This window comes from Diplotaxodon limnothrissa, linkage group LG3, assembly GCF_057381915.1.
Source record: "Diplotaxodon limnothrissa isolate DT_005_m linkage group LG3, D_limnothrissa_male_GT1.1, whole genome shotgun sequence".
Taxonomy (NCBI): Eukaryota; Metazoa; Chordata; class Actinopteri; order Cichliformes; family Cichlidae; genus Diplotaxodon; species Diplotaxodon limnothrissa.
Window position 1 is genome coordinate 12,968,009 of NC_140598.1, and position 26,692 is coordinate 12,994,700.

The window sequence follows — 26,692 nt, forward strand, 5'->3', positions numbered from 1 at the left end:
ACACTTCATATTCCGTGTGAAGCCTTGGTATGTACTATTGCAAGTTGCTTTCAGCTTATCATGTCAGCACACACAGTCTTTAGTCAGCAGGTCCTTAGTCAATCTGCCCGCACTGAATTCCCTCAGCTTCAATCAACGGGCCCCTGGAAGATGAGTTTGATGTGGCCCTGCTCTCCTGTCAACCAGGTACCACAGAAAGGGCAGGCAGCATGAAAGGCATGAGTGCCGTGGGGCAATGGGATTTGGCTCCATCCTGCTACTGTCTTTTCTGAGCAAACATGACCACAGGGGCAGAAAGCATGAGTGGGTGGCCCAGCGTCCAGGTACAATCCCCCCTCACAGCCCAACCACAACGGCACGTAGGGGCCTACTCTTCGACACATAGGGCACTCCCTCTCACCTGTGCCGGCAGGTGCTGTGCCTCCGGGGCCGGGGGGCCCTTTTTCTTTCCGGTAGCCCCAGTTGTGGTAGCCGTGTACGTGACCGCAGTTGACATAAACCCAGGGTTGCTTCTTGTCAACAATCTCGCGCTGGGCCAGGCTGGGGAAGGCCAGCGTGTTGAAGCCCACAGGACACTGAGGCCTCGCAGCGTTCAGCTCCTGTCGAAGGCACTCCAGCTGTTTGAGAGTAGGAGTATGCCGCAATCCGGGGGGGGTCCTCCACAGCAAGGTTGCTCCACACAGATCAATCAGTGAACCATCCTGGAGTGTGTTTGACTCATTTTCAACCTTCAGAGCAGAACAGAAAAAGGAAAATGTGAGTGTAGATATGAAGCAAGGAAAGCATCATTATCAGAAACTGAACCAGGCAAAATCATTTTTCGTATTCCTGGAATTTTGGGAATTTTCTTAAACTAGAAAAACTTTTACACTTCTATGCCACCACACAATGGGTTCAAGGGTTCAAGGTTCAAGGGATGTAGCAATCTATGGAGTGTACAGCATTGGAGCAGCGGTCCCCAATCCCCGGGTTGGGGACCAGTACCGGTCTGTGAGTTGTTTGTACCGGTCTGTGAGAGTTGAGGCTCGGGTGTAAAATTTAGGGTTTTCAGGATTTTATCATCTTTTCCTGTGTTGTAGTTGTGTGTCTTATTTTGAAAGAAATATTTACACGTTACCATAGCGACCAAAAAGCATTATGATGTTGCTCTCAGTGTTGTTGGCGCATTTCAGGAGGAAGCTGCTAATAAAGTTACACAGCTTCACAGTGAATTCAGATTTATTATTATATTTACAAAGTACCACAGTTTTTGTCTCGGTCATATCATGTTGTTGCATTTATCTGCGACACCTTAAAGGCCGCTCCGTAAAAAAATTGTCTGACGTTAAACCGTGGCGTAGAAAAGGTTGGAGACCGCTGATGTGTAGAACCAGACAGCAGCTTTGTTTGTTTATGTCTCGACGAAGCAACAAGTCAGCAGATGTCTGAACACAGGCAGAAAAAAATATTCAGTCACATTTAAATTTATTTACTCAAAAGACAAAGAAAACTCAGTGTTTATGCATTTATTGTTTTTATATTTGCATCTTTCTTTCAATGCGCTAAGAATAAATACTTCCTAGTTTGACTATTTCCATTATTTCTAATGCTGCTCTAAGGTCACCGTCCTTAAGCTGCAGTTCGTCTTTGACTGCTTTACTTAACTTGTACACCTTCTGTGATCATTTCGATTATTAGATTAGCTTTTATATTAGATTATTTAGATTTAGATTATTCAGCAGGCCCCAGAAATGGACTGAAAAATAAGATTTCATTCATCATTACAGGATGGTGTGCAGCCAACAGCTTGAATGTTTCAAACAAAGGAAGTAGTGGTGAATTATGACACTGTGTTCGTCCAGCTTTGGTCTATTTCCTCAGAACGTTTTTCTTTGTAAATCAGCTGAAACTGTTACTGGAGTTAAAATCATCCACATGCTGGGAAAAACTGGATGTTTATCCTGGGCCAAGAAATGTTTGTATAAAGTCAACCAAGACCTAAATTTAAGTTTAGTTTAGTTTAAGTCGAGTTCGTTATTCGACTCGATATTTCTGTAATAACAGAGAAACCAACCAAATCATTGCCTCCTAATTAAATGTCAGAGAGACTGTGCTGTACGACTGCATACTGAGTATACTGACGTTTTTCTTTTCTTTTGTTTGGTCCTTGTGGCTACGGGCCTTTACATGGGCTTTACATTATTGCACGGTTTAAAGAATAGCGTGCAGTTTAACTGTAGCTCAGAATCCCATTTAAAGAATTGCACTCAAACACACATCAGGAGCTAATACTGCTGAGAGGACGTCTTTCCTCCTTTTTGAAATATTAATAAAAAAAACATAACAGGATCTTTAAATACAGACTCTTTAAATACAGACTCTTTAAATACAGACTCTTTAAATACAGTTATTCGTAGCTTTTGATATTGTTTAGCTTTGCAGTCTGTGATGAATCAATCATCAAAAGAAAGCCCTGCAATTTTAAGCCAGGCTCAGTAGTTTGGACACTTGTATCCACATGAAGTCTGCATGAAACACATCAGCTGCTTTCTTACCAGTTTTCCTCTCTGCTGGGCTGAGCGTGTCTCCCTCAGTGCAAAGACATTGCCACAGACTGAGATTTCTCTCCAGACCCCAGGAGCCGGCTCAGACACAAACTCGCCTGCTGGGTGCATGACCAGCACACCATTGGTAGTCAGACCATCCATCAGGCCGTCTGATGTTCTCCATTTGGCAGCCCGCTCCTTAGATTCCCCACATGGACACACACAGAGCAGGCAGATATTCAGGTTAACGTGAAGACTGTGAGGTGCTGGAGGCTGTTGTTAGAGATGGTTAGTAAGGAAACAGCTATGGCTGCGTTTGCCTTCTGCTAGCTCAGTGTAGACCAGTGCACTGACTAAAGCACAGAGATGCTGGCTTTGATGATGACTTTGAAAAGCACACTAAGAGTTCCTAACTTAAAACTATTTTACATACAATAAAAATAACCTTTATTAAGCATAAAGGGCTGCGTTCCTCATTCTGACTGTAATTCAGCTTAGAAAGGCTTTTGTGGACTTGAAAACAAAATATTTCTGTTTATTTTTTACTAAAAACATCACAGTAAGATGCATGAAACAGGTCGTAGATCATTTTTAACCTAATGTAAATTTATCCCAATACAAACTATGATCAGGTCTCTGTTTCATATTTCGTGGAGTTTCATAATTTTCTATTTACACAGGTTAGTGTCATTGGGCCTCATTTATATTTACAGTGCATAATCTGGCTAAAAACAGACAGAAATGAAGAGTGTACCAAAGTAAATCAAGCTCTTTCTCCTTTCACCCCACACAGGGCTTACATAAAGCTCCTCACCTATTGGCATCCAGCCTTTACGTCACTGCCACAGTCGGCTGTTGTCAAAGCTGCGCTTGTTTCACAGCTCATCAGAAACTAGGGGTGCGTTCCAAAAGTACCTCCTGTGTCCTATTCCTAACCTCTTTTAGTGGATAGGAGAATCAATATGGACTTAGGAGAAGAGAACAGCCAGATGTTACGCCAGATGTCCGCTGTGTTGAAAGTAAAATATAGAATAGAATAAAATAGAATAGGCCTTTATTGGGTGCTCCACACCAGTTGCTTTGGCCTCTGTCACATTCTGTACACACAGGACAGCCTGAGTGAAGGTCTCCAGTTCCTGCTCTCCAAAGATGGACCAGTCTGTGAGATCAACACAGTCCTAGAGCTGGAGGAGAGCATGGCCATGTTTTAATGGCCCAGGTGTTTGGAGGGGTTTGTTTCCTTAGGGGGTGCAGGCAGGGATACAGTAGGTGGACTACAAAATGTGCACACTTGCCACAGCGTGTTCTAACAACAGTGTTTTATGGAGGTAAATAAAACACAGAACAGCCTGTGAAAAATATTACTTTAATATAAATGTTGGCATTTTAAAGAAAAAGTAACATTTAGGGCCTGATTTATGCCTGACTTAGACTTCTGCAGGAAATCTACTTATGATGTAACCTTCCTTCAGTTGTTGCTGCGTCGACCAAACCTGTAGTTACAGTTCTGGTGAAGTGCACTTCGGGTTAAGTGGACGGTCAGGACGCAGGGTTGTGATGTTGTAAGTTACCATGTAGATTCTACACTATGTCCATCCGTTTAAATATATTAGTTATCCCTGATCTCATCTTATCATATCTCAAATGTTATCTTTAATTAAAAGTGACTTTTATTATTGTAGATGTCAGATTATGTTACGTTGTCCTTTTTCCTCCTGTGTCTGCTCTTTCTGCTCTTCCAAAGACAGACGACCAGGAAGCCTGCAGGACCCGAGGGCGTGTCCCCCTCCTGCCTGAAAGTCTGTGCTGATCAACCATTTTCAGCTGCATCTTTAACTGGTCTCTGGATTTGTATCCATCATCCCAAAGAAATCCACCATGATACGATTAAATGACTACAGGCCTGGCGCCCTGACGTTTGTGGTTATGAAGTCTTTTGAAAGAGTGGTGTTGAGCCACCTGAGGGACATCACAGACCCCCTGTTTGTCCAGTTTGCCTACTGGGCAAACAGACTGGCCAAGGATGCAGGACTATGTCCTGCAACACCTCGACCAACCTGGGATATAAGCCATTATGTCTTGGCCTTCAGGTTAACCTTTAATCCTCCACTGAAAGCTCCCCAGTTTACTGTGCCCGTCTCCACCTATCAGTGGATCACCAGCTTCCTGTTGGACAGGCAGCAGCAGGTGAGGCTGAGGAGCATTTCAGCCTGTCCCAGGGGTGTGCTCTCTCCCTGCTGCTCTTCTCCCTCTACACTAATGACTGCGCCTCCGGAGAGCCATCTATCATTCTCCTGAAGTTAGTGGCTGACGCCAGCATCATTGTTCTGATCCAGAATGGTGACGAGTCTGTGTACCGATGGGAGGTGGACTGGTGCAGTCAGAAGTAGGGATGGGTATCGTTTAGGTTTTATCCGATACCGGTGCCAAATCGGTACTTTTGAAACGGTGCCGGTGCTCAAACTGGTGCTTAAAGAATGGAGAACACAAAATTGGTCCAAAAATCTCTCATGTTCAGCTGTTTTTTTGTAAAAAGATAACAATGTTAGCCTTTTCTGCAGCTATGGGGCATATATGGTATCACTCTTGGCTGGAAGCAGTGCTTAAACAATGGAAAAAACACAAACTTTGTCCAAAAACCTCTCATGTTTAACTGTTTTCCTCTTTTTCTTTGGTCATTTTAGCCTTTTTGGCCAGGGTGAAGGGAGTATCTGCCATCAAACAAGAAGACAGCCACATGTAGCTATGATGATGTTTGCTAGTTCACCTTACATGCATTAATGTAATAACGTGGTTAGCCTACTCAACGTAAATTACACACGAACAACATTAAGCTACTCATGCAGAGAAGAACGGCTGTTGCTGCATCATCATCCGTCATCCTTTCTGCTACACTGGCAGGGCTAGGGGCCAGGACTCTTCGTGTTTTTGGGGGATGTTGCATAACAGTCAACCCACCCGCAGTAGATGTGCTCGGTGTGAGGTCTCGCAGCAAGCTATCAAATACGGCGCATTTCTGGGCTTTAAAAAAAACGCTATGCGTCGCCAGGTGTTTCATCGGATTTGAGGTGTTACCTCCTTTGACAGTATCACAGTATCAGCTTAAAGCACTTGTTGCTGCTGAGTTTGCATATTTTGCTGTGAAGTACAGCCAGACTTTTGACCGCTTCGCCTTGGGCATTTTTAATCTGTAGCTCTGCTCTAACAGAACGTACGTACCTGGCCCCGCCTACTATCCTCGGAAACGTAAAATGATTGGCTAGAAGTGTATCACAGCTCAGGAAAAAAAGCACCGAAATAAATGTGCGCTGCTTTTCGGTCTGGTTACCACCGTTTATGTCAGAACTGGTGCCATCATGGCACCGGACACCGGTACCCATCCCTAGTCAGAAGTACTTGGAGCTGAGCCTGTTCAAGACTGTGGAGATGACCATGGACTTTCTGAGAAACCTTCCCACCATCATCGTCTTATCATCCTCAAAAATACTCTCACTTCAGATTCCTGGGATCTGCCTTTACACACAATCTGGTCCTCACATATAGAGTCTGTCGGGATGAAGGCCCAGCAGAGGTTATACGCACTGCAACTCGGAGTTCAACCTGCCACAGGAGCTGCTGTTCCTCTGCTACACTGTCATCATATATGAGACCATTAACAGGTGCCTGTGCCACTTTTGTTTTAACTATGTTGTTTATTTCTTGTTTATTTGTATTCTTTATCACCTGCTGTAACACAACAATTTCCCCGTGGGATGAATAAACTCTCTCTCTCTATCTAGCTGGTCGAGTCAATACAAACTAAATTAAATGACTGTAGATTTCTTTCCTTCATAATATTTTCAAGTCCACAATCAACAGCCGCTTCATGAATGTAAATATGCACAACAACAAGGCGCAAACTAGGTGTTACACTCAAAACAGGAAGGCCAAATTAGACTGTGGTGGGGCGTGGCCTGTGGTGCCGTGCAGGGAGGGCGGGCGCACCTGCACGGCATCCTTAATCACGCACAGTTAAAAACACGGGGACTCAGGTTGGGGTGTTGTGATGTAAATAAAATAGCTCAAAACACTGATCCCTGGACCCGCTGTGCCTTATTCACTCCACATAGACGTTGCCAGAAAACATTTAAAGCCTCCTTAGGCTTGAAAAAAAAATTCTTTGGACAGATGAAACAAACTTGTACCACAATGATGGAGAAGGAAAGGAAGTAGATTCAGATTCATACATCTTCATCTGCCAAACACAGTGGAGACAGTGTTATGACATGGATCGTCTCCAAAGGTTGATCCTGTTCATCTGGACGTAGCGTTTTGTGGGAGAAACGTTTCGTCATCACCAGGTGACTCCTTCAGTCTCAGCTGACTGCAGCTTTCAATCTTATAAACAGGACATTTGCATAATGACTGAAACCAGCCCACTGAAGGAACAATGGGCTGGGAGGTCAGTTCCTTAATCTTAATTATGCAGATTCTCATGACCACTGATCAACAACCACTGATCTTTTGGAGATTTACTTACCTGGATGATTGAGCGTGCATCATCATAACATGGATTGTATGGCTGACAGTGAAACTAGATTCAGTGTTTATGTTACTGCTGATTAAAGAAGCAGGATGAATTCTGAAGTGTGCAGGGCTATAATCTCTGGTCAGGCTTTGCTAAATGCTAAAAAGGTGCTTTAAGTGACTTTGAATGTGGCACGTTGGTCGGTGCCAGAAGTGTTTGGTCTAATTATTTCTGAAACTGCTGACCTGCACATCCATCTCCGCTTACAGAGAAATGAGAAAAAATCCAGTTAGCAGCAATACTGGCTGAAAATATCTTGTTGATGCCAGAGGTCAGACGGGACTAACCACACAGCTTTGATCTGACGGAAAGGCAACAGTAACAAACAACAAAGCTGCTAAATATGAATGAAAAGACAACATCTGCTCCGTGCAATATTATACATCTGTCTGTGTAAAGCGCTTTGAGTGCTCAGAGTAGAAAAGCAGTCCAGAAATTTAGTTCTGATAGCCACGTTGTCAGGGCTGTCAATCTTATTATCATTCCTCGGTACTCTTAGCACAGAGGTGTCACATTTTAAATTGTCCCCCCCTGCTTCTGCTACGGTTCTTAAGATTATCAACATTTAGAAAGGAAGGAATATTTCAAATACCGTACGGGAACTAACAGCCGGAGGCTAATTTGAAAAAATATCCCCAGATAGCTCATATCTGGGTTTATATATTGTAGAAGTCAGATTTCCCACCAACTGTCTCAGACTTGCAGTTAATTTAGAATTAATTAAGTTAACATGCATATCTTTGAGAACACACCCAGAGATATAAAAAGTGGTTTAGTTGGTGAACTTATCCACAGGTTTGCAGACTACGTGTTTAGGGAGTCAAAGGCACCAGTGTCTGATGAGTCCGGAGTAGAAAACCGTTGTATGTAACCATAACATGTATAGATTATTTCATTTGGTGAGTACAGTATTATAAAAAATGAAGAAAAGCCTGCAAGCTAGTTCAGGCAAACTACTTGCTATACTGTCTCTTCCTGTCACATCCGAAAACAAATGGTGTTCAAATGCAGGATTTCACTTAGCATAGAGAGACTGTAACTGTTTCAGAAACCTCCTTTAAACCTAGTATTAGTTACTAGTTACTGATGAAGGGAAAAGCAGAAGGACACTATGTTGCTTTTCAATACTTTAGCCTGGCTGACAAAGAGTCGCAGCACGTTTGAGCATCGTTTTGCTTTAGCAGTAGTGATGACTTCAGTAACTTTGTAACCACGGCCGTCTCGAGTCACACATCTGTTAACAAGTCAAACTGCTTCAGAAACTGCTGATACTTTACAGACCACTTCTCTCCCGTTGATCTCTCTGGGCTACTTTATGCAGACTGCCGCTAAATGCACAAGACCCCATCCCTGTAAAACTCTTTAAAAAAGTTCTGCCTCTAAATAAAGCGGAGATGAGTTTGTTGTTATTAATAAGTTAGGTACCACAGGTTTATAAGGTAGATATAATTAAGCTGTTTGAAAAAGCTGATCTAAATGGGCTCTGTGATCGTTTGCATAATTTCAGTCTGGATTCACAGCGCAGAAACAACACAGTGATCTTGGTATCAGACAGTGGACTGATATCTGTGCTTGGCCCAACAGACCTTATTGCAGCTCTCAATACTTTACATGGGACAGAGCCTTTAACTCTCTGTCCCATGAGACCAGCCACAGGAGAGGAGAAAGACGTCCTCTCCACTTTTAAATGCAGGATTTAAACTTCCCACTATTATAGTCAGACCATTCATGCTGCAAAATATGCTGCTGCTGCCCTGCATCACTGTCTGCTGATGTTGTCTGCAGGGAGTGATGAACTCAGCTGTAAGACACTAAACACAGCACCGAATATTAATTTGGATCATAAATGTTATAATATGTGATCTGTTTACTGACTAAAGATTAAACACATGACCAAAGTCTCTTTCATAACTCATGAGTAACAACTATTAACTCCCACACACACACACACACACACACACGCACGCACGCACGCACGCACGCACGCACGCACGCACGCACGCACGCACGCACGCACGCACGCACGCACGCACACACACACACACACACACACCCCTTCACGTTTTCATGCAGCTCCATCACATGAACAGACATGCATTCTTGCAGCTCTGATGTCACACGTGGGTGGAACAACCACATCCCTTCTGTCAAACTACCGTGGTTGCTATGGTTACCAGTGGCGCGTACCAAGCGATGCCTGTCACCCACGTGGGAGGGAACACTCACCCCCAGGAAGATGTTCTTGGAAGAGTCAAAGCCAGCGGCGTAGATGCGAGCGGTGTAGGGAGCGCTGCGCTCACACATGATGCGGCAGGCGTATCGTGAGATGGTGCTCTGAACTGATTGGCCTCCGCCCTCCCCCACCGCACCCCCAACTTGACCACTGCTGCCGGCTGTGTCCGTCACCACAAAATCAATCATGCTTTCTGTGGACCGGCCAATCTGAGAGAACCGAGAGAGAGAGAGGGCCCACTGAGACCATACAAAGACATGCTGAGCACAAACACTCCAGTGCAGTCTTATTGTGCATGTTTTAGAAATATGTGCAATTATTTGCATACAAGCATCAGTCGGGTGAAGAATCCTAGAAGATAATCATATGTTCCAGCTGATTTTTTCTTTCTTCAGTTTCTGTCAGCTGTGTGATTTTAGTAAAACTTTATAGACCTCACTGTGTAAAGGAAGAACAGGCCAACAACCTGGCCCTACAATAATAGCAAGACTGAATTGATTTACTTAGTTGCCAGGCAGATGTGGAAAGTGTAACACCAGCACAAAGATGATTATTCTGAAAAATGGTGAGACCTGGATTAACCAATAAGAATGGGTCCATACGTTTTGAATGGCAGAAGCCAGTTTTCAGTAACATTTGACCAAATACATAAAGTAGTACAACACTTGTGATTAGTGATTTCACTTTGACCGCTCTGAGTAGAAAAGCACCACACGAGAACCAATCAAGTCCATGTACAACGGACACGCCTCTGTGTTTACTATGTGGTGCTGCATTTTGACTATCAACAAAGTGAGAGTCAACGAACAAAATGCTTTCGAGCCTGGCTCGTGCATGTTTTAATTATAAAAAGAACAATGTGTGACAGGAACAGTATTTTAATAGTTACTGGAACCAGGCTGTACCACACAAAAGGTCAAACATGCAGACTTTTTTGTGTGTTATTCAGAAGGAGCAGGGACTCCACTCATGGATCTGACCCTTAAATAGAGAACAGTGGAGCCCTGGCTTTGTTTGGGTCTTCTTCATACGAGAAGGTGGCTGGAAAACAACTGCAAGCTGCTGAGGGCACACAGGTCTGACTGCAGACTGGAAAACAACTGCTGCTGGTTTTACAGCTTTATGTTGATCTACAACAACTGCTTTAAAGTCTGAAGCAGAAAAACAAAAAATATTAGTTTAATTTTGTAAATATGTGATATTTAGGTCAATCAGTGACAAAGAACATCGGAGAATGTTGTAATCTTTAAACCTTTTCATCCTGAGAGACATAAATAAGCTTGAATAAAGGCTTGTAGCCATTATTAAACCTCGATTATCCTTTGATTTGTCATACTGTTACTCGGTATGAAAGGTCCAAGTTTAAATAAATATCATCAAATTTCAGCTTATGTTTTTACAGTTACTATTTTCCTTTTCATATTCTTCCTCGAGCTAAGACTATCTGAGGGTAGGTGTTCAACAGCTAACAGATTTCACCCCGACCAGTGTCCAGTGGTACGGCTCTGTCTTCTGTTTGTGGTACGTTGTTATAATATTTTACACGATTTTTTACTGTCCAGTGTCTTTTTCCACAACAGGAAACAAAACTAAAACGTTGAATTGGCAACCACACACGTGTGTGTGTGTGTGTGTGTGTGTGTGTGTGTGTGTGTGTGTGTGTGTGTGTAGACACTGACCTGAAACATATCTGTGTTGGTGTCATGGGTGTATTCCACAATTACAGAGTGGCTCCGTGACAGTGTGTAGGAGATGCTGTGCTGGCTTTTGTTGCTGAGTGCCTGCCAAAGGAAAACAGATTATACATCAACCACATCACATCACTGACCTCCAGAAAATCTACTTGGAGAGCATTTTCTATTTTTAAAGACAACAACAGCACTTGGATTTATATAGGTGTTTTTTGTAAATACTAATCATAATATTAACAACAACACAGACAGCATCTATCCTCAATGTCTTACTGTCAATGTGACAGCACGGTGTGTTTTTTTTACATTATTAATGCAGCCATTAACCATGTTCTAAAGGCAGATTTAAATATTAACCATTACATATAAATTTTGCTTTTGCAACTTATTTGGTTTTGATCACAGAGTTGAGCATTCAAAGCTTCCCTCTTAGTTTTACTTGCACAGATGAGAAATACGACTCCGTTAGCTCAGGTTAGTAAGGTTATTAAAGACTGTTAAATAAATAGCCCGTAGCCATGGCAGCTGAAGTTTTAAGGCTTTGGCAGAGTGATGAGGTTAAAACTAGAAACAGTTTTTTTCTTTCTCTTCGCTAATGAGGAGTCCAAGTCTAATGAGGTCTTTTTGGCCTAAAGTAGTAGTTTGCTGTTTGTACAAGACCGAACATGAAAAACTTTAATTGTATATAAATAATTGTATATTTTTAATGAAAGAGCCAATGACCTGTAAGCTATTAATCGCGTGAAAGAGTCAGTGGAATTAATCCACTATGAAAGTAAAGAAGTGAAAAAAAATATGAAACTATCAAGAGAGTCAATAACATTGAGCTAAAAAAATGGAAAGCAAGATACTTGAATTATCATGTATCAAAGATGCCAGGACCTATGCCTATAGGGCTCCCAAACCTGGAGCATCTGTGCTTTAATGAAGACCTGTGCCCAGATGACCATCAAAGAAGAATTGCACTGGTTGAGAAAACTTGAAAAGCAGGGAAATGGCCCCAAACCTCACCTCACTGAAGCAGGAGGGAAAAGAAAAGAGCTTCAACTTCTCGGATAATATGTAATTTCAAGGTGGTGCATACGTTACATAACTCCCATTTGGGGGTCTCCAGGTTACTGTATTGATCTCATTAGTGTTGCTCAATAATTGTTACATTAAATCTTGCCAACGTTTGCTATTATTGCTCGCTAGTTCTTAATGCATTAAGCTACCATTTACAGAAGCAATCCAAACGTAAAAATAATCACTTTTAAATCTCAAGACACATAACCAAAAAACCCCGCATATTTCAAAATGCAAAACAATTTGAAAACCAGCTTTTGCCCAATTTAAGAAACTCATTCTCTACTAAGTGAGACTAGTTTTTTGTAAAAAAGGGAGGGAGATGTAATCTTGCTGTATCTATGTCCTTTTCTATATCTATTTCTATATTCTTAGGATTGTGCAATCGAAGCATGATCATCATCACGCAGCGCCTCTACTCAAGACCTGTGCAATATCAGCTTCAACAGAGACCCAGACATTTAGGTGGGTCGAGAAGGAGGTTTTTGAAAATGAAATGAAATTTTCCAACACAAATAACTTGACAGATGTTGGTTTCTTTGTGCTCAGAGTTTGAGTCCAGTTTCCTTAGAAAGAGCTCACCAGGAAGACACAGACGGCGCTTCCTTTGCACAACATGTAAGGTCATCATACATAGTTTCAGAGCGCCACTGTATAACAATACTAAACAATAACTCAAAATAATTACAAGGGGTTTAGTAGCCCTGTATTTCACATGGGTTACAGTCATATGACCTCCCAACCTGAATGCTGGTAATAAACAATGCAGAATTTATTGCAGTACCTGGCAGAAAGTGTCTGAATCCTGACAAGGAATGAATACTAGAATAACTTTATTTAAAATTATATTACATAAATGTCTTAACAGTACCCCTCCACGAATCGCTATCTTATCGTGGTGGAGGGGCTTGTGTGTCCCAGGGATCCCAGGGGCTATGTTGTCTGCTTTTGCCCCCTGGTAGGGTCTCCCATGGCAAATTGGTCCTGGTTGAGGGACCAGACAAAAATCGATTCAGAAGACCTCTATGAGTGCACGATCTAGGGAACACTGCCTGGGATAGGTTGACTGGAGCCCCGCCCTAGAGCCAGGCCTGGGGAGGATGCCCGAGGGTGAGCATCTGGTGGCCGCACCTAAAGGGACATAGGCCCATCGTCCTGCAAGCCCACCACCCGCAGGAGGCGCCACAGTGATGGGTGGAATCTGTGCTGGGTGGCACCCAGGAGCAGAGTCCTGTGCAGATCAATCCCCAGTAAGGACATGGAATGTCACCTCTGAGGTGGGGAAGAGCCTGAGTTAGTGCATGAGTTTAAGAGATACTGGCTGGAACTTGTCATCCATGTCTTTATGGACCTGGCTTTGCAAATTAGTGTACAGTCGTGTTGGGACAGGAAGGGGCTATCCCCAACTGTTTCACAAAGCTCTCTATACTATTGAGCTTTGCTGTGGCCTGGCTGGGTCTGTGTCTGCGAGCTTACTGCACAGACCGATTCAACTCTTTTGGCACCTGGACTGATACAGTGCTGTGAAAAGTATTTGCCCCCTAGCTGATTTATTTACTTTGGCATATTTGTTACCCTCACGTTTCAGTACAGATGCCCCACAGGAAACAGTCCTGACTCCATGTCTATATATCCATATACACCACAGACTTCTCACAAGTCTGCTAACACACACAATAGTTACACACAAGATTAATTTAGCACTATTTTAGCACTAGCTACAACACTTAAACCTCAGAGGGTGCACGTGTGAGGCACACAACAGGAGAGCCATCTGAGGTTCAATTGAGGAAATTCATTATGAAACCATGCCACCATGCTAGTCTCCCAACTACAAGGCTTAGTTGGGATGGTGCCTCAGGTCAATCAGGTTCCGCACCTCCAGAAATCAGCTTCTTCCCCTTGTGCATCCGGACGGTAAACAAACACTCCCCCCACACCCCACCCCTGCCCACCCACCCAAAAATCAGAGCCACTGTCTGACTAACCCTCATAACTCAGGCCGTTCACACATGGACTCGATGTTCAGTCCACTGAGCTACTTTCAAACACTTTGCAATTGTCCTGTAATGTGGTCCTGTCCTCTGTTGTGCACCTTCTTCCTGTTTTGTATATACTCCTCTTGTCTGTTATTAATTCTTGCTGTCCTACTATTAATATCTTTATACCATGTACAGCTGGTGTGGAGCCCACCAAACTCTTATGACAAGGAAAACTTCGTCGCTGTTCCGGGTCGCCGGTAAGGTTCCAAGAAGAGATGGGCAGTATTGCGTTACAAGCAACGCGTTGCTGTAATCTGATTACTTTTTTCAAATAACGAGTAAAGTAAGGGATTACTATTGCAAAAAAGGTAATTCGATTACTGTTACTTTCCCGTTAGCACACGGTGTTACTGCGTTATTAAACCTTGATTTTGTTTGCGAGAGTGTCTCATGACAATGACGTAAGCGAGTGTGACGTTCGTGGCAACAGCTGTGTGCAGCTCAAAAATGGATAATGTAACGAGTGCAGGAGAGAGTATGAGCGTGCAGCGTTTAAAGCGTGGAAGCACTGACGTTACTTTGAGTTTGATTCCGTAAAAAGTGACAAAAACATTAGTGTCTGCTGTTCACTGCGTGGGAAGAAAACTTCTTTTTACAGCAAAAAAATACAGAAACTTTCGAGCAAGCACCGAGTGTGCTGCCACGGGAATGTGAAATTCACAGAGAAACTCCCGGATCCCTCCACCGACATGACCGCCGCGGCACACCTGCACCAGGGCAAACCTCCGCCTGCCCCACTCCTGCTAAACAGGTGAAAATAGAGCAACAGGACCGCTGAGTCTTTCATTTTATTTATTTTCTGCTGTGTTTTACCTGCATCTATTTGAAAGAGTGAGTGTAAACACAACAACATATTTTATTTATGCAGGAAATGGGTTTAAATGGTAAACAAATTTATTCCAGTCAGAGAATGTTGCATATAATTTAATTTTTGCTTGATGCATAAAGTTAAAAGATTAAAACTAATAAAACAAGTTTTAAATGTTTTCATTTGATTACATTTTATATGATGGATTATGCAGAAAAAGTAGAATTGCTTTAATACCTATTCATATTTTTAAAAAGTAACTAAGTAACTAATTGCTTTTGAAAATAAATAATCAGCAAAGTAACGGGATTACTTTTTAGGGGAAATAATCAGTAATTAGTTACTGATTACTTTTTCAAGTAACTTGACCAACACTAGTTCCAAGGCAGGTATACTCCATGCTATGGTGGCTTTGGGCTGTAGGCAGACCCTGGTCCACTAAACCCTGGTTCCCCCAGGCGCACTGCTGGGCACAGAGCGGGTGGAGGTTAGGTGTGTGTGTGGGGACATTCATAAACATCCCTTGGTTCTGGTGAAAATTAGGGTATAAGCGAAAAACGCATAGACTGACAGCTGTGGCCCAGAGAGTGGATGTTGCTGTGTTGCAACAGTGATTTACAGATGTGTTCTCTACTTTGCCCGGCTGTATGAATCTGGTGTGCAGCCTGGTGTGACGGTGTGTTCACGGCCCCACAGGTTACCTGAGCACAAGACACAAACTGTGTAAAAGGAATTGGCTGAAATGCTGAAGCTGGGAGTAATAGAAGCCCCATAGTTCTTGGAATAAAGAGAGATGGGTCTATATGGTTCTGTGTTGACTACCACAAGGTGAACGAAGTCTCACAGTTTGATGCCAATCCCATGTCCCGGGTCAATGAGCTCCTGGACTGGTTTGGCACTGCTGTTTGTTTTATGATGCTGGATTTAACCAAGGGCTACTGGAGGTATGGGTCGTGCCAATTCCTCACTCTTCAGTTCAGCTTGCTCTGAGCCACTTTCCAGCACCTCATGGTGCTACGTCCACACACTGGAGCTGCTGCTGCCTACCTAGATGTCCGTGACGCATGCAGGGCTCACGGCCAACCCAAAGAAGTGCGCTGTTGGACGGAGGGAGTTACAGTGTTTGGGGTACCACTTTGGAGGCTGGCTGATGCAAAGATGGAAAAACAGCCATTTCAGCCTGCCTGCGTCCCAAGACAAAAAAGGAGGGGAGGCGGTTCTTCGGGCTTTTCAAATAAAAAAGCATGCCTAATATGGTGTTTGGGCATAATGGTCCCATTAATAAACACCTCAAATGCAGGACACTGGTCAAAAACTGAGGGGGAAGGTAAATATCAGTGGGCTCCACCTTTAAAACCGTTCATGTTGTCATGGTTCTGACCCAGTGTTTTGAGTTTTCTTGTTTTATTATTTCAGGTTGATTTATTAGTTTTGACTTGATTCTGTTTGACTTCCTCGTCCGTTTAGGTTCCCGTTGTGTCTTTGTCCTCTGTGTCCCTCTCTGTGTGTTTGTTTATGTGCCTGTGTGTGTCCTTGTGTCTCGTGTCCCCTTTCTGACCCCTTGTTCTTCTCGTGTTCATTCCATGCCTCCACTGTCTGGAAACTTTGTCCATGTTTCCATCATTTCTTTCCCTCAACCTCTCTCGCTCCCTTGTGCTCCCTCACTCTCTCTCGCCCCCTCTCCTGTGCTCCCTCGCCCTCTCTCGCCCCCTCTCCTGTGCTCCCTCGCCCTCTCTCGCCCCCTCTCCCTCTGTTGTGCTCCCTCACTCTCTCTCGCCCCCTCTCCTGTGCTCCCTCGCCCTCTCTCGCCCCTCTTGTGCTCCCTTGCCCTCTCTCGTCCCCTCTCTCTCTCGCCCTCTCTCGTCCCCTCTCCCTCTCTTGTGCTCCCTCGCCCTCTCTTGCCCTCTCTCTCTCTCTTGTGCTCCCTCGCCCTCTCTCGCCCCCTCTTGTGCTCCCTCGCCCTCTCTCGTCCTCTCTCGTCCCCTCTGCCTCTCTTGTGCTCCCTCTCTTGTGCTCCCTCGCCCACTCTTGCCCTCTCTCGTCCCCTCTCTCTCTCGCCCTCTCTCGTCCCCTCTCCCTCTCTTGTGCTCCCTCGCCCTCTCTTGCCCTCTCTCTCCTCTCTCTCTCTCGTGCTCCCTCGCCCTCTCTCGCCCCCTCTTGTGCGCCCTCTCTCGTCCTCTCTCGTCCCCTCTGCCTCTCTTGTGCTCCCTCTCTTGTGCTCCCTCGCCCACTCTTGCCCTCTCTCGTCCCCTCTCCCTCTCTCGCCCTCTCTCGCCCTCTCTCGCCCCCTCTCCCTCTCTTTTGCCTCCTCTGTCTCGTCGTGTCTGATTAGCTCCAGCTGTGTTTCCCTCCCATTTCTCGTTCCCTCATGATCCCTTGTGTATTTAACCAGCAGAAGGTGAAACTGATCAATAAGCCCTTCTGCTCTGATTAGATCAATATCCCAGAAGTTTAACTGAGTGGATGTTTGAAAATATCAGGTTAATGTTTTGAGCAGTATATACATATTTTTATTGTAACTTATTTTTTGCTCAGATCAGTGACAATTCAATGATGAATTACTTAATAGTATAACAAACTGATTTCTTACCTTTGACACCAAAGGAGTTGAGACATTGTGGATAACATCAGGTTTGACCCCGTTGGCTTTGGGTCTCTTGTAAAGAGCCAGACGACTTCTTCTGCGACCTTTGTCCCCATTGGCCAGTGACCCGTTGTGCCTGTGAAAAATAAAATCAATTGTACCTCACTATAATGGCTATAAAGACTTAAGTTTAAATAATTCCTTAGCAGAAAAACAAACATCGTAGCAAGTTTTTCTTTTTTTTTTATTCTATATAAGTCAAAGGTGCTCCCAATGGAAAACTGCATCAGTGCTGGGCTGGTCAGTGGACTTTTGAAATCAACACTGGCAACCTGGGATGAGGAAGAAATCTGTTTCAGAAAGAAACTATTTCATGCACCATGTATTCAAGTGTACTACGTAGGTGCACGGCTTAAAGTGGGATTTGGCAGGTGGTAAAACAACGACTCATGTCAGTCACATATCTGTTGGTAGCTCTTGGAGATGTGTTCTTTGTCGACAGGCTATCTGACCCTTGATGTTGCTGGCTCTGAAGTTCACTACTCTTTGTGAATTGTACCAACTATATTCTACAATATATAAACAGCTGTTACAGGAGCCATTGTGGCTGCTTTCCAAATTGTAGCCAGTAAGAAACTTGTACAAAAGCAGTACTTGGCAAGTGTTTAAAAAACATGAGCAACTTAAATTCAAATTGATGAGTCTTTCAAGAGGCAAGTCAGTATACTCAGCAGTCAGATTAAAGAAAAAAAGGTCAACAAAAATCTTTTAAAATACTGCAAATGACTAGTTTTAGCCTACACTAACCATCCCGTGTAACCGCTGAATAACATTTAATTATAATTCTGTTTGTTAAGCAACAGCTCATGTGCAGATCTACCATCTGAATGAAAAATAACATGAATTAGAATCCCAGAAAACTGATGCTTGTCATCTGAGCGTTGCATTTTCAGTGGAAGAAACGTTTCATCACTTTTCACTCAAATGAACTCTTCAGTCTCAGCAGACTGCAGGTTTCCATAGACTTATAAACAGTGCATTTGCATAATGACCAAAGCTAGCACTGCTGACTGACAGTGAGGTGTGTGGTCAGACTGTGGTGATATGCAAACTGATATTGAACAATGGTCATGAATACCATTCAAGGGGAGTTGAGGAAGGGCTGCACACTGCACCGTAAGATGGTGAAAGATGCAGCCCTGGCCCCTCTTTGGTTCAGAGATGGTCTTTCCCTTTTCACATAAATGACCTCATTGACTCTGTGCTCAAGCCAGCATTCCTCCTTCTCCAGGATGTGCACATCACCCTCATCTTTGAAAGAGGGATTAGTTTGAAATGATGGCTGCACAGAGAGTTGTCGGAGGCAGCCTCTTAACCGTCACAGAAATATACACCTCCAGATGCAGGAAGAGGGCCACCTGTATCATGCAGGACCCCACTCACCCAGCACACCCACTCTTTGTCCCCTCAGGCAGGAGGCTGAGCATCAAACGCAAAACCACCAGACTGAGAAACAGCTTCATTCCAGAAGCTCTGAGACTTCTCAGTGCATAATGGACAAGAAACTGCTACTGTAGTACCTTAATCAGCTGATACTTTGCTGCTAAAATATTTATACCTACACTCAAAACTCTGGAACAGCTTGCCGATTGAGCCAATCCTTTAAATCACGTTTAAAAACCCACCTGTTCAAGCTTGCCTTCCAAACAACTTAGTTTTTAACGTTTCCCCGGTTCATGCTTGTTGTCACGTCACCATTTTATAACTGTATTTCTCTTGCTGATAATTGTATTTCCTGCTCCTTTACTGCTGTAACCCCGCAAATGCGGCTCGTCTGTGAAGCACTTTGATGTACCTGAGACTTTTAAATGTGCTATAGAAATAAAACTGAAACACTTCTATATCTATACTCCATACTGTTACTCAGGTTGTTGCACTTCACTTATTTGTATTATTCTATTTGGTACTGTTTTATTACTTGTCATTCTGTTGTTTTTATGGAAAACTGGGACCATGGGTAATTTTGTTCCACCTCATGGAAACATGCAATGAGAAAGACAATAAAGCTTCCTTGAATCCTTGAACCCCTTATTACTGGCCTATAGGTGTAAATAATCCTAGCCTCACATGGTAGCTGTTCTGTATCGTGCATCCATTCAATCAGAGGTTGTTTGGTTTTCTTGATGTGTAATTTACAGCAATCCTCCTGGAACTTAACAGAGTGCACTGCATCAACCTGTTTGTCCCAGGGCAGCTGACCTTGGGAGTGGACCTATTTTTAATGCAAAGTGTTTTGGGGTTTGAAAGCCACAGAGAGGTGGCATTCTGAAAAAATGGGCCTGCTCACATATAAGGGACCACTGAAGGTTCTCGTTTATGCAGCGGTGATCCTTCTCTCCTGGATTACCTGGAGCGTCCTCACATTCACTCAATGCTTTTTTGATATCATGTACTTTTGCTGCTCTTGCTGCTGCATCTGTGGGTGAGGATGGTTTTCATTGTGTTTCATAACACAGAATGAACACAATTTGTGTCAAACTTGTATTTCACTGGATAAGAGTCAAACCTTATTTACTCATCTGTATGTGTTGGTTATGTTACATGATAACTTTTAAATGCCCATTACTGAATTTCACAGTCTAAGAAATCTAGCCTTTAATTTTCAGATCCTCCCTGGTGAACGTCATGTGTTTGTCCACCAAGTTAATGTGATCAGTGACTTGTGGTATGTCCTGAGAGTTTATTTCCACCCTGGTATTATCCAAAAAAACTGAGCCAATGGCTGGGTGGCGTTTGGGTTTTCAGTACAGACTTGGTGTAGCTTTCCCCTGCAGTCCATAGGATTGTCATTTTCTAGCTGTGTCAGACAATCTATCACCATCTTGCTGTAACCACGAGCTGGATCCCCTTTCAGGGTCACATAAATATTTTTGTCACTACGCAGTAACAACATTTTCCAATGATAGTCTGTCTGGTTTAGCAAAACTCTGCTACTGTCAATATCAACGTCCATTTTTATTTCTGTAGCACATTTAAAAGCAACAAAGTTGACCAAAGTGCTTCACAAGTTAGTTCATGAACAAGAGAAAACAAAAGAAAAAAGAAATACAGGAAAATAAGACATGCGAATAGAAAGAAGCAAGAAGCAAATACAATATATTTAACATAAAAACACACAAAAAGAGGACCTGGTGTCACTCAAAATGAACTCGAATTAAAAGCCAATGTAAAAAAAATTTCAGAGTCTTCAGAGTTTCAAGATAGCATTTGAAAGACTGTATAGACTCTGAACTATGAGTATCGAGTCTAGGCGCTGCAACTGAGAAGGCTCGATCTCCTCTATGCTTTAATCGAGACCTCGGCTGTACTAAAAACATTTGGGTAGATGATCTCAGTGCTGTTTAGTTGCTATTGCTTCAATAGCTGGGTGTTTATTTAAAACATAAAACTGAAAGTAGGTAAAAGCATCTTAAAATAAGCACGATAATGGACAGGGAGCCAGTGTAAATTTGATAAAACTGGAGTGATGTGATCGTACCTTCTAACACCTGTTAGAAGACATACAGCAGCATTTTGGACTAAGAGAACCACAGTAGTCCAATCAAGAGGTGTTGAAGGCATGAATAAGTTTTTGCAGGTCTTTAGGAGGAAAATAAGGCTTTGCAACTTCACGGAACTGATAAAAACTGGTCTTCACAACTCTGAAAACTTGCTTCTCTAATTTAAAAGAGCTATTTCCAGGATTTCTTACAGTCTGGGAATGATGACAGGTAAAAGGGCCGAGGGTATGAGTTAACTGATCCAAAAACAATAACTTCAGTCTTATTTTTGTTTAGGGTAAGAAAATTCTGTGTCAGCCAGTCTTTAATGTCTGATGATGATGTTGTGTGTACTGAGTGACAAGAGTGCTTTGCTTGTTTTGATGTTGATATTGGATGCTGGCTTAGCAAAATTCTGCTAATGTCAATATCATGTCAATTTTATTTCTGTAGCACATTATGTGTCAAATCGATCTATTCTATCGTTGCTCCATTGTGATGACCATCTCACACAACACCAGAGAGTGGATGGTTCTGCACTGAGATGTGTTCTCCCAATGCCTGGTTGCACAACGCTTTTAGAGCATCATTTTCAAACGTGTGACAGTGTGTTCATGTCCCTATAGACTGTCTGTGCTTAACAAGCAAATTATTCGGAAAGAAGTGGCTGCTATGCTGGAGATGGGGGTGACAGAGGAGTCACAGAAAGCTTGGTGTAGCCCCATCGTTCTTGTAGTGAAGATGCCTGCCCCATGCCCCATGCTACTGGTAGATTACCTTGTCTACACAGTCCAAGGGGAAAAAAAGGTCTTCTCCACTCTATATACAGTAATTTGCACTAATTTGTCACTCCTCCTGGTCAGAGCACCACTTTGCTGCGCCTCATGGACCATGCTGCATCCACACGCTGCACATGCTGCCGTGAATGATGTTATCATCCACAATGACACCTGGGTGGAGCAGATGCAGCGAGTGTACACAGTCCTACAGTCGCTGAGGAGCTAGCTGCTGGGGCCAGAGAGGAGAGAGAGGTAGCAGGAACATCCGGAGTGAGGAGCGCTGACAAATCACGAGGAGCTGGAAAAACTCCCCGCAAAAGCACAACACGAGTAAAAGTATGCTTTAAAGACTCATCCATTGCTGAGCATTGGGTCAGTCCTATTTTTGTTTTTTCATTAGTGTCTGCTTACATATGACACTTTGCAAGAATGCTGGACTTTTTTCATCATTATCAGACATTTTTTACCATATCTGTTTAAAATGACAGATTCTGGTTCATTTTGAGCTAAAGCAAGACCTGCGAACACCAGGCTCAGTCAAATTCATGCTCAGTCATTGCCAAAGATTTCAGTGTGCTGAAAGCATGTTGGCACACTGCTTAACAACAAATATTTCTGGAACAACTTCACCTACTCTCAGGGTGGATGGAGAAGATAAGGATGTGATGACGCAGAGACTCCAGGAACACTTAAGAGTAACGAGACACAACTTTAGCCCAGTGGTTCCCAAAATGGGGGGTGTGCCTCCCAGGGGGGGCGCAGGGCCATTGCAGGGGGGGCACGGTATGAATTTAAAAAAAGAACGCTTGGACACTGCTAGCATAACGGACAGGTTTTTGATGCGGCTCCCACACAAACGCAAAGCAGAGGATGAAGCATCGCCAAATATGCTTCCAAACCAACTTCCTTCCAAGCCAAAGACTAGAAAATATGATGAAGCATTCCTGCCTTTGGCTTCACCTGCACAACAGTTTTAATCACGGACAAACAGTATCCCACATTCTTCATTTTTAGTTCACAAACACTTCTTATAACGACAAACTACTCCTGAAAGAGGTTTTAGCTCTTTATACAGTAAAGTTACAGGAGGATGAAAATAATTATCAGGCAAAATGTCCTTCGTTTGTTAAAATAACCCCATGATACCACGTGAGCACACTATAAGCACACTATATACACGGTATATGAGTTACAGAAACATTGTGGGTGTGTGTACAAGGGGATTATATATGATATAATAAGTAAATAAGGGTTTAAGGGCTGTGGTCATTAAGGATGAGGATGGTAATTGCACATCTGCCAGAATATTGTACAGAAAAAGGAAAGACCAAAATATCGCACAGAGTCAATAGCAGCGACAGAATGACTGTATGGCAGAGGTCTGCTCATGCTCTTAATTTGCATTAATGGTTCTGACAAGTTGTTCTTTAGTCTGTTGGTTTTGCTCCTGATGCCAGAGGGCAGGATGTTGAAGAGGTGGTGGTTATAATCGCCGTGGCTCTAGAGAGACATCTAGAGCTGACAATGGAGTCCAGGGGTGAGAGTGGACAGACGATCACCTTCGCTGCAGTTCTGATGACCCTCTGGTGTCTCTTCTTATCGGCTGTTGTGCAACCAGCGTACCACAGGGATGGCAGCACTCTCGATTGTGGCGTGATAGAAGAACACTAGTAGGTTTGCAGCCTGTTCCAACTCATCTCAGGACGCCCTCTCCACATACTCACCTTTTATGGACAGGGGAGGGGGATCAGCTTTTGTCTTGCACAAGTCCATGACCACTTCCTTGGTTTTCCTGGTATTGAGGGTGAGGTTATTGTAGTCACACCATTCTGTCAGACGCTGGACCTCATCTCTGTAGGCGGTGTCATCATCGTTGGTGATGAGCCCCGTGCTGTCGTCTGCAAATTTGATGATGATGTTGCAGGGATAGGGGGGTGCAGTCAGTGGTGTAGATGGTGTACAGGAGTGGACTCAGCACACATCCCTGTGGTGAGCCAGTGCTGAGTGGCAGGGCGGATGGTCTCTGGTTGCAAGCCTGACTGATTGTGTTCGGTCAGTAAGGATATGTGCACTAAAGGACATATCCTGGCCGAAAATGACTCCGACGCTCCTCACAGTGAAGGCCGAGGCAGTGCAGTCCAGAGTAAGAATCTGGTTAGATCCTTCTATTTCTACGATTATTAGTGTCACGGCCAATAACCTCGGTTTGATCTGAATGTAGAATCAGAAAATTAGATGGCATCCAGGTCTTTATGTTTTTAAGTCATTCCTGCGTTATATAAGGGATAATATTCCCAAAAAAGTAATTACATTACCGGTACTTTCCCGTAAGCAGGCTGCGTCACTAAACTGTGATTTTGTTTGTGAGAGTGTCTCATGACAGTGACGTACGAGCGTGCGACTCCGTGGCAGCAACAGACATGTGCAGATCAACAATGGATAACATGGAGTGCAGGACAGAGTACGACCACTCAGTGTTTAAAGCTTGGAAGTACTCACATTACTTTGAGTTTCTGTAAAAAGTGACAAAAACATTAGTGCTGCGTCAGGTTGTTTGATAATTCCAAAGAGCCTGACCCGCCCCCACAAAATGTAGCCCACACAGCTGATAGGAGTGATACACGCATGCACATCTACCAAGGTAAAACTGGTAATACACTAATACACTTTCATTTAGCTTGAAATAACTTTCCAATCTAAAGTACAAAGACAAGACTCAAAATGATTTGAAAAGCAGCAGTGTTCAAATAACAACTTTGAAATAGCTTCATGAAGCCTGCAGAGCACTTAAAAAAGAAGAACTTAATACAGAGAAATTATGGGTCAAGTTAATGTCACATGGTTATTGGTTACATGTCTGCAAAACCTCGAGTGGTTGAAAACTAGTCGTCAACTCAGTTTGAAGACAAGTTGGCAAGTTTATGCTCTTTAGTAAGTAAGTAAGCTTCCTGGTGAAATTCCAGATGTGCAAGTGCAACTGGTCATAACTGGACTTTCAATCTCAAAATCAAACCCACACTGAAAGAGGCTCAGAAGCAGACAGGAAGATATCCTTGACCTCGACGCCAAATGAAAATCTGGGGCTTGACTGTTATTAGCCTATTCCCTGAATCATCATTTCTCCATACATGCATGTGACCTACACTGACCTACTGTTTCTAATCAAGAAAATATTTAGTGCATCAAGATCTTTATAGCACATCTAGAGAGTACAGAAATTAATAAGATGGGAATTATTATCTTATTTACTAATATTTTCATCTGTCTATCAAATGCATCTCATGGCTAAAACATGGTTTCCATTTAATGTGGAACTTTTGACACTCAAAGGTCAAATGTCAGAGCTGGGAGTGACATCATTCCCAGCTTAAACATTTGTTCAGTAGTAAAGCTGGAAAAGCAAAGAAAGAGAATTTGTTTTGCTCCTTGGCAGAGGGTTGAGCCATTCATGCGTTGCTAGCAACACAGTGCACTGTACGCAGTGTACAGACAGAGCATGTTCAATGCTCTGCTTTTGTTGGACTTTCTAAACTGGAAGTCCAACTTTAGGGACTTGGAGCTAAGGAAGCCTAAGAATTCCAAACATGAATGAACACACCTGTATAATCAGGCAGATTCATGAAGTTAACATCAGACGTACATCAGAGCACACAGTACTTTAATATCATACCCCAAGACGACGAGCTCTCCATACTTTACAGGCTCCTTGTCCTCAGGAAAGACTCCATCGTGGGGTTGTGAGCTTGAGCCCAAAGGAGGCGAGGGCTGGCTCTTGTTGCAGGATGGGCGCAGCTCCAGAGATGGGGGGGGACACAACGCCTCTGAGCTACCCTCCAAAACCATGCCCACCGGCCACAGCTGGGGCTCGCTGCTGGGGAGAACAGGTCAGAAGAAAATCATAAAAGCCTGTGCGTTTGAATGAGAAACGTACATTTAAAGTTGTAGTGTAGCACATCTTTAATATCTGATCATATCACAATGGTGTGACAGATGATAAAATGCAAACAATCTCATGCATGAATTATAGGTCAACATTAGCACACAGGCTGCAATATAAAAGTATTCATAGCTTCCTCGAACTCTACCACCTGCACCGTTAAGCAGTGTTTTCTCACACAGAGAAGATTCCCAGTTCCAGTCTTCTGGTTGGCTGTGGCCCCGTCTGTGTGGAGGTTGCATGTTTTCCTTTGTGTACATGAGTTTTCAGCTATTTGAGTTCGTTATTCGTTTGTTGTTGGGTTAATTGGTGACTTGAACTATTAAATTTAACAGTTTTGGCAACAGGCTAATATAGAGAGCAGACAACCATTTGCACTCACAGTCACCCCTGTGTGCACTTTAGACTCACCAGTTAACCTAACCCCACTAACTGCATGTCTGTGGACTGTGGGAGGAAGTCAGAGAGAGCCCACACAGACACAAGCTCCACACAGAAAGGGCCCGGCCCTGGTGGATTCGAACCTGGGACCTTCTTGCTGCGAAGCAACAATGTGGTGGTGTTAACACTGTTGCCTCACAGTATGAACGTCCTTTTTTAACAGAGCGAGAGATTTTTCATCATAGTATTTCTGAACATAATACTTTTCTTTGGAAATTGTTTTTACAAATAACAAAATTATTTCAGCAAAAAACATAAATTTCAATCATCAATATTATGACCCTGAGAAAAAAATGACTCTTTGATTTAGTCATAGAGCCAACCATGATGTGCTGTTCAAACTTTCAAGTTAAAGCTGAGGGTTAGCTTTTAATTCACATACAGTATAAAAACATCAGGTCTGAGCCGTCACTTGAGGGAGAATGATGCCAAAAACAGAAGAAATCAGGTTAAACATGAGAAAAGTAATTTCTGATGCTGA

The 26,692-nt window shown here is 43.2% G+C and overlaps 1 protein-coding gene across 1 annotated transcript; it reads right to left on the reverse strand.

The window, feature by feature from the left end:
* On the reverse strand, positions 1 to 25,700 carry peli3 (pellino E3 ubiquitin protein ligase family member 3). Its single transcript, XM_085350444.1, has 6 exons — positions 25,504 to 25,700; positions 17,522 to 17,651; positions 11,005 to 11,106; positions 9,319 to 9,534; positions 2,535 to 2,723; positions 1 to 728 (listed from the first exon to the last, which is right to left on the reverse strand). Exons 1-6 carry the CDS (start codon positions 25,674 to 25,676, stop codon positions 129 to 131), a joined length of 1,410 nt encoding a protein of 469 aa, XP_085206570.1. The 5' UTR covers positions 25,677 to 25,700; the 3' UTR covers positions 1 to 128.
* Between the last annotated feature and the right edge of the window lie 992 nt (positions 25,701 to 26,692).